The 15,115-nt window shown below is 39.6% G+C and overlaps 1 protein-coding gene across 1 annotated transcript; it reads left to right on the top strand.

Moving 5' to 3' along the window:
- Positions 1 to 6,377: 6,377 nt before the first annotated feature.
- On the top strand, positions 6,378 to 14,849 carry HELRODRAFT_120098 (hypothetical protein; the record flags this gene model as incomplete). The annotated part of the gene is made up of 10 exons (XM_009032634.1): positions 6,378 to 6,544; positions 9,511 to 9,692; positions 9,830 to 9,991; positions 10,241 to 10,350; positions 11,851 to 12,000; positions 12,985 to 13,104; positions 13,488 to 13,589; positions 13,790 to 13,936; positions 14,251 to 14,494; positions 14,677 to 14,849. Coding segments are annotated over 10 exons (1,557 nt in total), but the record flags the coding sequence as incomplete, so codon positions are not given.
- Positions 14,850 to 15,115: the final 266 nt, after the last annotated feature.

The following is a 15,115-nucleotide window of genomic DNA, read 5'->3' as shown; positions in this document are numbered from 1 at the left end:
ACACCTGCTTTTGCCCACTTTCGTGTTTCCCATTAAATTTAAATTTATCATGAAAGGGATGATTATAGACGGTAGAATTAGATACATTTGCACTTTATAAGAAAAACAACAACAACGATAATAACAATAAAACAAATCAATTTTTTAGAGCAATCAAAACCGCCAACAAAAAATGCATTAATATGGATAACAAGCATTTGAACTAGCATAAATATACATTAGCCTCATCGGATGAAAAACATATGAAAAACATTGTTTACATTTGTATGTATGCATGCATGGATGTATGTATGTACGTACGTATGTATATGTGTAGGTATGCGTGTATGTGTGTATGTATGTGTGTATATGTATGTACGTACGTACGTATATATGTATGTATGTTAAAACCAAAACATGATGAGTGACACTGAACCGTCAAACATCAAGTAACAAGTGTATTAACACTTTGATTTGTCGTTAATTGCACATGTCGGCATTCAGTTGGATATTTTCAAGCACACAGACACGCAGGAACCGCTGCAACAAGCACGAAATGTGGTTAGTTGCGAAAAATAGTTCCCTGCTGTCGCCTGATCTGACGCTGATCATTTTACATATTGCCTTAAGAAATTTAAGGGTGTTGGGGTCCATCGGGCCGCGAACCTCGATACATATTGGCAAGAATTCCATCGAGGGGAGGGCGTTCCTATATTTTTTCATTTTTTCGTCCGCTGCCCTGGCCGCGGCCAAACCGCATTCTTTACTTGTCAGGTTTACATATCGTTCGGCAAGTGTGCCAGGGACCGTAACATCCCACGCCAAACATCTACCGGCTCTCCAAGGTATGTATGTATGTACGTATGTATGTATGTATGTATGTATGTACGTATGTATGTATGTATGTATGTATATATGTATGTATGTATGTATGTATGTATGTATGTATGTATGTATGTATGTATGTATGTATGTATGTATGTATGCATGTATGTATGTATGTATTTATGTATGTATTTATGTATGTATGTATGTGTATAGCGTGCAAGTGCGCAAACGTACGCATCAGAGAATGTACGCATTTGAGACGAAATTGTGACACTGCAAAGACATATACTTACAGTGACTTTGTCATAGTTAGCATACATACAAACAAACAAACATACAGACGTACATACATATATACATACATACATACATACATACAAACATATACAAACATACATAAAATTTTAGTGCACTTGGATGATTTTAAATTACATTTAATACTATGCTTAACACATACTCATATGCGTATTTCTGTATTGTATATATGTATGTATGAATATATGTATGTTTGTTTGTATATATATGTATATATATATATATATGCGTGGATGAATATGTTTATATTTTATGTGTGTATAATTGCATTACATATATAACCATATGGAAAATGTATACAATACACTTAAGAATGGCAATAATAACTAAGACGCTTGCTTAAAATAGTTTGCATTTGTGAAGAATATTATTAGATATTAATAATTTTTATTAGTAAATTGTATGAATTTAAATTTGTCTGTATTTTGATTTTAGTATACAATTTAAAAAAGTATGTATGTATGATTTAAAAAAGTATGTATGTATGAGTGCATGCGAGTGTATGTGTGTGTTTGCATGTATGTATGTTTGTGTGTGCGTGCGTATACATCTTTGTAGACAAATTATTTTTTTCTTCTGACTGAAGTGCTTCCAACGAAAAGCTGGCTGGTACATTTTAAATTAAATAATGAAATAGTTCTTTATAACCCAATGTTTGTCTTTTTGATTAATTATACTAACTAAAACAGCAATTATTATTTTTGTAATTAATTAAAATATAAGTAACTGATTGTTAATAGTTTAATATCAAACAATTGTAATGATACATTCCTCATAACATTACGACGAACTTGTTTACATTTGTCAGAATTTCGTCTGAAAATAGGAAAGGAATTTCCATTTGACGACCATTCTGGCACTTCTAATGCAAAGGCAGCACTACTGGAACATCTTGACGGACAGCCATGTAGCACCGACAGGACTCCCGTTTGAATACAGAAAACCTGCCGACAACTACAGCTAGGATGAACGCTGGAGCGAAACCAGAGAGACAGCACAGAGGTGCATTCCAGACCGACGATCCCTGCCAAACCCCGACATTTACCTTCACCTTCGCCTCTCCGAGTTCATCTCCGCTTAAACGGGCCGTTTCGGAACCAGCTCAAAATGAAAGCGATGCTCCTCTTTTAGCAAAGAACAACAAACAGATCGGTAACGAGACGATTATGTGTTCGTATTTGTCGGATAACTTTGGTCAGCCTCTACTGTCGGATATATTTGGACCGAGTCAACCGCTTTTATCAGCTAGTCGTTATTTGGAACATTATAACAATCGATCGTCAGCGGAAGATGTTCTGTTGAAAAAAGTTCAATGCCATTCCTCTTTTGAAAGCACGCATTCGTACAATTCAAACAACAGTGAAAGCAGAAACATTCGGTATTCTCACGATCAGGCACCTCACAAACATCAGACAGCCACAAAGAGCACAAAACCGACAAAAATTAGCACATCCTTTCCACTCCAAACGAGTGGAGGCCAGCATTCCAGGAGCACATCATCACAACTCAATGTTTACCCCAAACCATCCAGGTACAAGTGTCCTTTCGAAAGCACGTTCAGAAAAACGTTCAGAAGTAATAAGCAATACAACAACAGCAGCAGCAACAACAACAACAACACTACGGACGTAAACATCAGCAGCAACAACGCCAACAGTTACAAAACCGTCGCCCACAAACGCAGCGTGAGAGTGGAATACAGTCGGACGAGCAAGTCTCTCACGAGCTCACTGAGCAACGTCAAATCGGTCCTGGTTCCCGTCCTTAACAGCATTGAAAGGCTGGCGTCCTGCTCCAAGCAGAAACCCACCAGACGTCAGCCACGCAAGACGGACACGTTCGTGAAAACCAAACAGACAAATTATTCTGTTGAAACTTTGGTGTCTGAAACGGCCATCAACGATGTTTGCTGGAAGGAAGAAGCAGACCAGCAGCAGCAGCAGCAGCAGAGCAGTTCCCAAACGACGCGAAGTAACACAGTCGCGTCATCCGCCGACAGAACTACATCTAAAAGTAACTCTCCACAGGGCAGCGAAGATCGCGACAATTTTGACTTCTCACAAACCACCGCCGCATATTTAACGACAACATTCATCACCGATGCAACAAAAAAACAACCTCTGAAGTCTGCCAAAACAGTGGACACAACAGAGACAAAGGAATCGAATGCTAAATCTCGCAGAAGAGGTTACTTTCTGACCAAACAGGTCAAAGGTCATTGTTTCACGTCGCTGGTTTCCTCGCCGACAATAGAACACAAGCAGCCAATCCATCTCCACCCTGCCGACGACAACGCCGAAGACGAAGAGGACTACGATGAGGAAGCCCACTCACCGATGTTAACATCGAAGCGTGCATCACTCTGGGCAGAATCTGTCCTGCCATACAACGCCAATCGAAACATCTTCAACACGCACGGCGCCACGACAGCCGCCACAGCCACCACAGCCGCAACGAACGCCAGCAGCAGCACTGACAACGAAATGATCGACGGCATGTTTCCTCCAATAGCCAGCTGGACCTGTTCAACGACCACAACAATCGACGATCATAATCAGGATCAACAAATCGCCTCCCCACCAGCGTCTCATAACATTCCCACCACCACCACCAGCAGCAACCAAACCTACCCACTAAACATCATGCCAGTTTCACCGGCACCCACCTACACAGCCACATCAACATCCACTTCTTCTCATTGCTTTCCGTTCGGTTTTCTAAACGCAAACCGTTCTTTACGGCTGGAAAATCCAATTTGCATCGAAGCACTTGATCAATCGAATATTCGAAAATCAACCGGTTGTTTCGGGTCGGTCGGTTTGCACCAGCGATTATTTTCAGGCGTTCGAATTGGCGACAAACGATCGCACAGCGGTAGGAAAAAGCATTCATCGACCGGTTCTACTACTCGAACGAAAACCGAAAACATCGAAGCTCTACATTTCTCTTCCTTATCTCACAGCAAATTATTTCAAAACGCGGTGAACATCATGAAGTCGGTTAACGAAACGATGCGACCAAGCGGACCAATCGCACCGACAAATACCGACAAACCGTCCACATCCGGTACTTCGAGACCGATGTTTCGGTTTCGATTCAGCAGCGGGGGTTATATAGGTTCCAAAAGGTCTCGACACGGAGTGCCGTTGAGTGAGAGTTCGAAAGTGGCGCAGGAGGGTGACACAGTCAGAAGTTCGTCAATCGACACGAAGCCTGGCAGCAGTGATGTCGTGTTCGAGAAGAAGAGACCAGGTTAGTCCAGCCCTCCAACATTGCATTCATAATTAACTGCACTCTCTTCTTTATCATCATCATCATCATTCTCATCCTATCTTCTTGGTAATGAATGTATAAAGTAGTAATAGTATTAGTAGTAGTAGTTGTTGTTGTTGTTGTTGTAGTTGTAGTAGTAGTAGTAGTAGTAGCAGCAGCAGCAGCAGCAGCAGCAGTAGTAATAGTAGTAGTAGAAGTAGCAGTAGGAATATAATTAAACAAGTTCTACGTGTGATTCATCACCGACTGACTATGCTTCGACAAAATCAATACAAGAATATACAATAGAAAAACACACACACAGACACATATAAAAATATACAATAAATACATACCTACATGCAAAAATTTACACAAAATACATACATACGCAAATGCACACAAATACATACATACAAAAATGTACACAAAATGCATACATACAATACAAAATGAAGGGCAAAATATGATAGTACCAATATATACACACACAGTCACACATGTTACAAAATTAACAAATATTATATATTGTAAGAACGAATGCTAACATGCAAACATATCAAAGATGTGCTGAGCGTAGAATATACACCGAATGTCCTATTCCTAACTAGAACCTGCAGGAAAAAGAAGTTAGAGTTTAAAAAAATGTAAATGAGATGAAGATAGATCAAAGGAAAATGACGACCGGTTAAAAATTTGATTAAATACATTACTTTTTCTATTACGACCACTACTAGGGCTACTACTAATGCCAAGAATAATACTACAAATACTATTTTAATTATCCTAATTATTACGAACCAACCAGCCAACCAACCGACCGACCAACTGACAAACAAATCAACCAACCAACCATCCAACCAACCAACCAACCATCTAACCAACCAACCATCCAACCAACCAACCAACCAACCAACCAGCCAACCAACCAACCATCCAACCAACCAACCAACCATCCAACCAACCAATCAGGTCCTCAGTACTTCAGCGTGGACTGCATAGACGCGGTAGAAATCTCCTCAAGTGGCCGCTTCATTTCAAGATTTTACGGTGTCGCTGACGACAGCAGCCACATCAGCCGACACCACTCGCACGAGAAAAAACTACGCAGAACATCTACTAGTGTGGCTAGGCGCGCCGAAAAACGTCACTCCAGCGTTTTAGATGCTACTACAACAGCTACAACCACAACTTCCACATCTTCAAAAATGATTGGTACGAATACCGCAACATCAAAATTAATGGGTATCAACACGTCTATCGATGAAGTTAACGAGATATACCCAAATTCTGAAGAGGATGATGACGTTGTTGTTCATGATGACGTAAGAAGAAACGTTTGTGGTAGTTATGATGGTTTTGTTGCAGCTACGACTACTGCTGCTGCTGCTACTGCAACTACTGCTACTGTTAATGATTCAAATTATCATTATCCGCAGATTCATGTTGATGCTGATTTGAATGCAAATGGCTTTCAGGTTGAGGGTGAAGACGACGACGATGGCTGTTTTGTTGCTGGCGCTGGTAAAGTTGGCACTGTTCATGTTAATTATAATTACAACAACAACATCAACAACATCAACAAGGTCAATGCCAGCAACGTCAGGTCAAATCAAAACAACCAAAATTTCAACTTTTCATATATTTCCCAAGCCAACTACAACACCTTCTCAAACGAGAACACTATAAACTTCGCAGCAAACATCAACAACAACTTCACCAGTCACCGATACAGTTCGTCAAACAGCAGAAGCAGTAAAAGCAGTCGCGGCAGTAGCCACACAATCGCATCGTCAACCAACAGCATTTACGAAGACATCCGTCCAATGAAGCGCCAGCATCATGAGACACGCGCCAGCAGCAGTGCTAAACAATACACGGTATCCGCTACTAAACATCCACAAACAAAGGCCTCATCTGCTCCAAACAACCGCAACTGCAGCAGCAGCAACAACAACAACAACAATAACTTTTACTACAACAGCTACAACAACAACTACTACATCAACAACAACACGTTCAGAGAGCAGATTTGGTCATTTTTGAAACCAACCGACAACAAATTAGCGATGAAATTATTCGGGAATAAAAAACTCGTCCGCAAGGAGAGAGCCAGGAAACAGCAATCGCAACACAGAGACTGGATCATCCACCCAAGATCAACTTTGAGGTGAAATTAGTCTTGAAACATCTTCCATTGTTTGTGGTGTCTGTTCTTTTTGTTGCTGCTGCTGTGGCTACTATGATGAATTATTTGAATGGTTGATTGATTGTGTGACTAGAAAACCAAAACACATGAACCGACAAATAAACGAAAAAGCAAAATTTTAACGAAAATAAACATGCACACACACTCAAGAATGTATTGATTACATTAGCTAGCTAGGGAAAGAAATTAAATTCATCTGATATTTGTTCATTGTACATCAATATTAGCGCTCGGACAAACTGATATAGCCTGATGAATGATGAATTGTTTGTTTATGCAGACATACACACACACACACACACACACACACACACACACACACACACACACACACACACACACACACTCACACACACATACACGCACAAACACACACATAGACGCACAAACACACACGCACAAACACACACACATACACCAAAAGCCTGCAAAAACTATGTGAAGAAATTTGTAAGAGTGGAAAGTGGGGAGTTGAAAAATGTTTAGAATTTATGGCATAACACGCTAAAAACTATGCACATTTTTATTTACAATCGTGACAAAACGTTAAAACACTGCTAATGAGCTGCGATAAATTGAGTGAGGAAGTGAATGAGTGAGTGAGTGAGTGAGTGAGTGAGTGAGTGAGTGAGTGAGTGAGTGAGTGAGTGAGTGAGTGAGTGAGTGAGTGAGTGAATGGAACGTCTTGAAATCAGGCTCTGCATAAAATATCGTTCTCGAGATGATGATGGTTTTTATCAACATTCTCATTTCTTCTTTTTCTTCTTCAACTTCTGAAAAATACGCCTGTACACACACGTACACACACGTACATGCATGCATACATACATGCATGTAGGCTCACACACATATATATACATACACGCATACATACATGCATGCACGCACTGTACATACATACATATTACATGCATGTATACATATTCTTATGTACGTACATCTGAAATCGATATGCGACCAAATATATGAATAAGCTAACAATCTTCTTCTTCTTTCATGAATAAATGAATGATTGGATGAATAAATGATCGAATGAAGGAAGGGATGAATGAATGAACAAAAGAACAAACATGGAAGAACACGAACGAACACAAAGAGAAAACAAGACAAACGGATGAGCAGATAGTGAATGGATTCGAAAGCCAGCACTTAATTTTGGATGCGGCATTTCTCAGGAGGAAAAAATGAATGAGAGAAAGAAAAAGAAGAGAGAGAGAGAAAGAGAGAGAGAGAGAGAAGAAGAAGAGAGATTAAAGAGAGGAAGCAAAAGATGGATGGAAGGATGAAAATAAAATGAATTCAATGACTACTACTACTATTACTTACTAGTACACCCTCCCGTAGAAAATTTATTTTTGCTATGTATACATCCGTTTGTGTGCCCGTGTTTGGCTTGTTTGTTTGTTCGTTCGTTCGTTCGTTTGTTTGTTTGTTTGTTTGTTTGTATGTTTGTTTGTTTGTTTGTTTGTTTGTATGTTTGTTGGTATGTTTGTTTGATTGTTTGTATGTTTGTGTGTTTATTATAAAAAAAAATTTGCCTGTTTCGTTATTTTTTAGAGTGCTTTTTTAACGTCATATAGAGACAACGTTTGGAGGGTTATGACTGTTAAAAGACCAACAACATCTCAAACAACAACATCAACATCTCAAACAACAACATCAACATCTCAAACAACAACATCAACATCTCAAACAACAACATCAACATCTCAAACAACAACATCGACATCTTAAGCAACAATATTAACATCTTAAACAACAACACTCTCTTAAAAAACAACAATAACATTAAGAAAACTTTTAACAACAAAAACAACAACATTTTAAACAGCGCTCAACAACATCAACAAAACATAACATCAACAACTGAATAGCGCCAATGAAATCGATAACAATGTAAACATCTTGACCAGCTAAACATACACACGCACACACATACACACACACACGCACGCACACACATACACACATACTCAGAGCAATAGTTTACGCTCTTCACATCGGGGACGACAAAGACCAACAACTTTCTTTCTTTCTTCTCTCTCTCTCTCTCTTTCTCTCTCTTTCTCTCTCTCCCTTTCTCACTCCTCTTTTCCAACATTTCCGGGAACCAAATTTTGTCTTGAATTGCATTTTCCAAAACCTGGTGGCAATGACGTTTACAATGATGATGATGTTGATGATGATGTTGATGATGATGATGTTGTTCATGATGTTGATGATGATGTTGATGATGATGATGTTGATGATGATGTTGATGATGATGATGTTGATGATGATGATGTTGATGATGATGTTGATGATGATGATGTTGATGATGATGTTCATGATGATGATGTTGTTCATGATGTTGATGATGATGTTGATGAAAATGATGAGATAATGATTGCGATGAACTATTTTTAGGTAATAAAACTTTTCGTTCCATATTGTGACACCATTAAATTTAATTAATTCCACCGTGTTAATCAATCCACACGCACACAAATACACACACACACATACATACGTACACACACACACACACACACACACACACATACATACGTACACATACATACCCATACAGGTACATGACATTTGATTATTTATTATTAAATTTATTCTCCGCGCTCTATTGTACTAATGTTTGCCACTATCTGAAAGAAAATACACGTGTGCGTGTGTGTGTGCAGGTGTGTGTGTATGTATGTGAATGTGTGTGTGCGTGTTGCTGTGTATTTCCGTATTATTAACGTCATCTCAAATCAATAAAATGTTGACCGTCATTATCTTGTTTTCATTATATACGCAAACACACACAAACACACACAGACACACACACATACACACACACAAACACACACACATACAAACAAACATAGAGACTAACAAACACACAAACACAGAGACTAACAAACACAGAAACTAACAAACACACTGCACAGGTTATACTGGGACCTCTTGATGTTCAGCCTGCTGATCGTCAACATCATCCTCCTCCCACTCGCCATCTCCTTTTTCACGGAGAACATCTTGCTGGGTGCTCGCTGGGTCTTCATGAACTGCTTCTGTGACGTCATCTTTCTCACCGACGTTCTACTCAACTTTAGGACAGGTACGCTATCACGTGATTCACACACACAAACACACGCACACACACATACACACACATACATACATACACACACACATATACACAGACAGACAGACAATAAATTGTATATTACATTCACCGTTATACACTCCGTGTAGGTATAATCTTAGATAGCTACTCTAACACGGTGATACTATCTCCAGAGAAGATAGCCCAGCATTACGTTAGGACCTGGTTCCTGCTTGACCTCATTTCGTCACTTCCGTTTGACGTCATCATCGTCTTCTTCACACCTAACAATGCTAGCTCTCCACATATCGCTTATGCAGGTGGTCCTTGTATTTGTGCATGTATCCATCTTTCTCTCTTCTTTTTTCTTTCTTTTCATCTTTATCTCTCTCCATCTCGCGGTTGATTCATTAAGGTCAACCGCAATGTAATCATTTTATAAAGAATTATTGAATTAATTAATGTTCTTTTTTTTCTTATTCTTCCTCCTCCTCTTCTTCTTCTCCCTCTTCTTTTTTTCTTCTTCTTCTTTTTATTATTATTAGTGTTATTATTACCGCCATCATTATCAGGAAGAGCTTTGAGAATTTTTCGTCTTGTGAAGCTTGTGAGTTTGCTGCGTCTGTTGAGGTTGTCGCGTGTTGGAAGATACTTCATCCAGCTGAGAGTGGTTGGTTTGTCTGTCTGTCTGTTTGTCTGTCTATCTGTCTGCCTGTTTGTTTGTCTGTCTATCTGTCTGTTTGTTTGTATGTGTGTGTGTCCCTGTGTATATGTATATGTGTGTGCGTGTCCGTGTGCGCGCGCGTGTGTCTGTGTTTTTTTGTACATGTTTGTATGGATGCGTGTGTGTTGATGCATTGTTATATCGCTATCGTCACCACCACTACCATCATCGTCGTCGTCTTCCTCATCTTTGTCATCATCGTTATCATCATCATCATCGATACCATAGACAAGACAGATTTATTTTTAAATTCACATTTTTGTATCACGCAGGATTTTGGGCAGGTGAGTTTGTTTAATTATAAAATATCGCCCAACTTCTTCAGTCATTTTTGTTTCTTTGTTTATTATAACTATTATTATTATTCATTGTTGTCATTTCATTTACCGATCTTTTGTCTTCCAGGACAATTATTTGCATGCTGTAATTTTTTTACTATCATCATAATTTACGTTGCAATAATTATTTTTTTTATGACCACAGCTACTACTACTACTACTACTACTACTACCACTACCACTACTATTACTACCACTACTACTACTACTACTACTACTACCACTACTATTACTACTATTACTACCACTACTACTACTACTACTACTACTACTACTACTACTACTACTACTACTACCACTACTATTACTACTATTACTACCACTACTACTACTACTACTACTACCACTACTACTACTACTACCACTACTACTACTACTACTTCTACTACTACTACTTCTACTACTACTACTACTACTACGGCGACGAAAACTTTAGCAGATGCGCGCGAACATTGTAGCGTGTACAGTACACAGACACACCAGCTTGCTTGTGTGTACACACTTTTGTACTCTTCATCCGTTTCTTGTAGCATCTACTATTTGCACGGCACGTACGCATGAGTGCATGCGCACTTAGTGTTACTCACACGAACTAGTACATTTAGTGCATGTGTACTTAATGTTATTTTTGTATGTTAGTGAATTATAAGCCTGGGCTTATATGTGTGTTTGTATGTGCGCGGGTGCTTGTATGTGTGTGTGTTTGCATCATGCGTGTAGGTGTGTTTGGATGTGTGTGTGTGTGTGTGTGTCTGGATGTGTGTGTGTGTGTGTGTGTGTGTGTGTGTGTGTTAGAGTTTGAAGTTTAGAAGCTTTTAAAAACAGAATAAAAAGCTCATAAAAGGAATGTTAAAATATCGTAAAAAGTTTCCAACAAGCATTTTAACACACCCACTTCTACATAGCAGAAAACACGCCAAAACACACCAATATACACACAAACATCAGACTCCAAAACACACACACACACCAACATCAGACTCCAAAACACACCAATATACACACCAACATCAGACTCCAAAACACACACACACACCAACATCAGACTCCAAAACACACCAATATACACACCAACATCACACGCCAAAACACACACACACACCAACACACATACAAACAGTTTATTCAAATGGCTGGTCGCTTCATGCACGTATTAAGTCTGGTCTTCATAATTCTGCTGTTGGGGCATTGGAATGGGTGCCTGCAGTGGTTCGTCCCTATGCTTCAACATTATCCTGGAGACAGCTGGACGGCCCTTGAAAATTTAAAAGTACGTTGGCTGGCTGGTCGGTGGTTGATTGGCTGTTTAGTCGGTTAGTTTGATGGTTGGTTGGTTGGTTGTTTGGTTAGTTGATTGGCTGGAGGTTGGTTGGTTGAATTTCAAATTGTTTAACCGTACGGTTGTATAAAGGAACAGCTTTGGTAAAAGTATCATTATTATTATTTATCCATATTACTATGTATTATAAATTGTCTTTTAATAATTACAACTCTCAAATATTTTGTTGTCGTAATTATTATTCCTGGTTGGTTGGTCAGTCGCAAGAAATATGATTTATTTTATGACGCTGCTTTTTGGCGGCCGCTGTCCATGGAACAATCAAATATTGAAAATCAATAAGAACCTTCCTTCTTTCTCTCTCTCTTTTTCTGTCTCTTTCTCTCTTTCTTTCTTTCTTTGTTTTCTTCTCCATCTTTTGTTCATTCGTTTTTTCTATTTCGTTGTGTCTCTTTCTCACTGAACCTTTCTGTCTACCTGTTTCTCGTCTGTCTGTCTGTCCGTCCGTCTGTCCGTCCGTCTGCTTTTCTGTCTGTCTGTCTTTTTTCTAATTCATATTTCTTTTTCCCTCTCACCGCAATTTTTTCTTTGCTACTTTTAGAATTTTTACGCAAGTCAGAATCAGTTCTTGCTGCATCACGAATGATTTCACTCAATTAGAGGCGCAATTATAAAAATACATTTGTACAATTTGTCGAATGGGTATCTGCGTCTGTGTGTGTGTATGTTTGTGTATGTGTGTGTATGTGTGTATGTGTGTATGTTTGTGTATGTGTGTAGTTTTTTGTATATAAGTTTGTTTAATGTTGATGCATTGTTGAGTTTTTTACGGCAAGCAATGGCCAATAAATCATCCGACCAATCACATTTGTATAAAAGACTATGCAACCAATCACATTTGTATAAAAGACTGTCCGACCAATCACATCCTTACATTCAACCAACCAGCCAATCAATGATAAAACCACGTTTAAGCAGGACAGTGATTGGACGGAACAGTACACGTGGGCAGTTTTCAAGGCCCTCTCACACATGCTCAGTATTGGATTTGGCAGATACCCACCCCAGAGTACCACGGACGTCTGGCTTACCATTGTATGTATGTGTGGCTGTCTGACGTGTGGTGTGGCTGTCTGTCGCGAGGTGTGGCGTGTGTGGTTGTCGTGTGGTGTGGAGTTGTCGCTTGGTGTGATCGTGCGGTGTTGTTTTCCCGACGCGTTTGCATTAATTTTTGACAAATTTAACTTATTCAACAACAACGACACTAACATTAATGAAATTTTATTTCTAAAATTTTATCATCATCACCACCACCATCATCGTCATCATCATCATCACCATCATCATCGTCATCATCATCATCACCATCATCATCGTCGTCATCATCATCTTCATCATCATCATCTTCATCACCATCATCATTATCATCATCATCATCACACCTGAAAACGATGACGTCATCCACCACCCTCCCCCAGATAAGCATGCTGACCGGAGCAACGTGTTACGCTCTGTTCGTCGGCCAGTCCACAACCATCATTCAGTCCTTTGGCATCTCGAAACGATTGTACCAGGAAAAAGTTTGAATGAATGAATGAATGAATGAATGAATGAATGAGTGACTGAGTGAGTGAATGAATGAATGAATGAATGAATGAATGAATGAATGAATGAATGAATGAATGAATGAATGAATGAATGAATGAATGAATGAATGAATGAATGAATGAATGAATGAATGAATGAATGAATGAATGAGGGAATGAACTAACTCACTCAGTTTCAGCAAGTGGATGAATACATGTCGTATAGAAAGCTGCCACGGCCTCTGAGGCGAAGCATCACGAAGTATTATGAGCACAGGTACAGAGGCAAGATGTTCGACGAGGCGAGCATCCTGGCCGAAGTCAATGAGTGTCTTCACGAGGTTCTGATGATGGTGATGGTGGTGATGATGGTGACGATGATGGTGATGATGATGATGGTGGTGATGATGGTGTAGATTGAAACGCGGGTGATGATGGTGGTGTCAATTGTGATGTTGATGATGTGTGTACATTTTACAACTAATCAATCAAATCATTTTTTCAAACAGACTCATTTATTCGTTTTTCTAATTGCTCACTCACTCACTCACTCACTCACTTACTCACTCACTCACTCACTCACTCACTCACTCACTCACTCACTCACTCACTCATTCATCACTCACTCACTCACTCACTCACTCATTCATTCCAGGAGATAGTAAACTTCAACTGTCGAAGCCTCATCTCGTCTGTCTCATTCTTTGAGAAAGCCGATCAAAACTTCGTATCTGACCTGCTGGCGAAGCTGCAGGGAGAGGTTTACCTGCCCGGAAATCTGATAGTTAGAGAGGGCACGCTGGGCAATAAGATGTTCTTCCTACAAGAGGGAACTGTCTCCATTCTCACTAAGACAGGCAAATGCGTTGCGAAGTTATCAGACGGGTCTTACTTCGGCGGTTCGTGCTCTTCTGCGTTCTTTTTTGCATGTTGTTCTTCTTGGCTTCGGCTGAATTGTTTGACATTTTCCGATATTTTATTGTTTATTCTTGAATGTTGAATGATTTCATCCTTATCATCTTAGCTCCAGTCAAAAATCAATTCATCACCAACAACCACCCAACATCGACCAACCAATCAGAAGTCTGCCTCCTTGCGAATACGAAGCGTGTGGCCAGCGTGAAGGCAGACACGTATTGCAACGTGTTCACACTGGCAGTTGAGCATTTTGTCTCAGTTCTAGACAACTACCCACACATGCGACAGTTCATGGAGGCCGTCGCTAAACAACGCGTAGACGATTGTGGTCTCAACAACATCAACACGAGCAACAATCAAACCGATGATAAGAATGCTGATAAGAAGGAAGATGATAGAGATGATGATGAGGATGATGAGGAGGGACATGATGATAATGATGGAGGTGGATGTTTCAGTATTATTGTAACTAGAGAGAATGATGATGATAATGATGTCGTAGATGGTGGTGGTAATGATGATGATGGTGGTGGTGGTGTCCATGGTGGCGGCAAAGTGGGAGCCGTCGAGAGCAAGTTTGTTTTTGATGTGAATGTGGCCAG

This window comes from Helobdella robusta (genome assembly GCF_000326865.2).
Source record: "Helobdella robusta unplaced genomic scaffold HELROscaffold_85, whole genome shotgun sequence".
Taxonomy (NCBI): domain Eukaryota; kingdom Metazoa; phylum Annelida; class Clitellata; order Rhynchobdellida; family Glossiphoniidae; genus Helobdella; species Helobdella robusta.
This window is presented reverse-complemented; position numbering and strand designations above follow the sequence as displayed.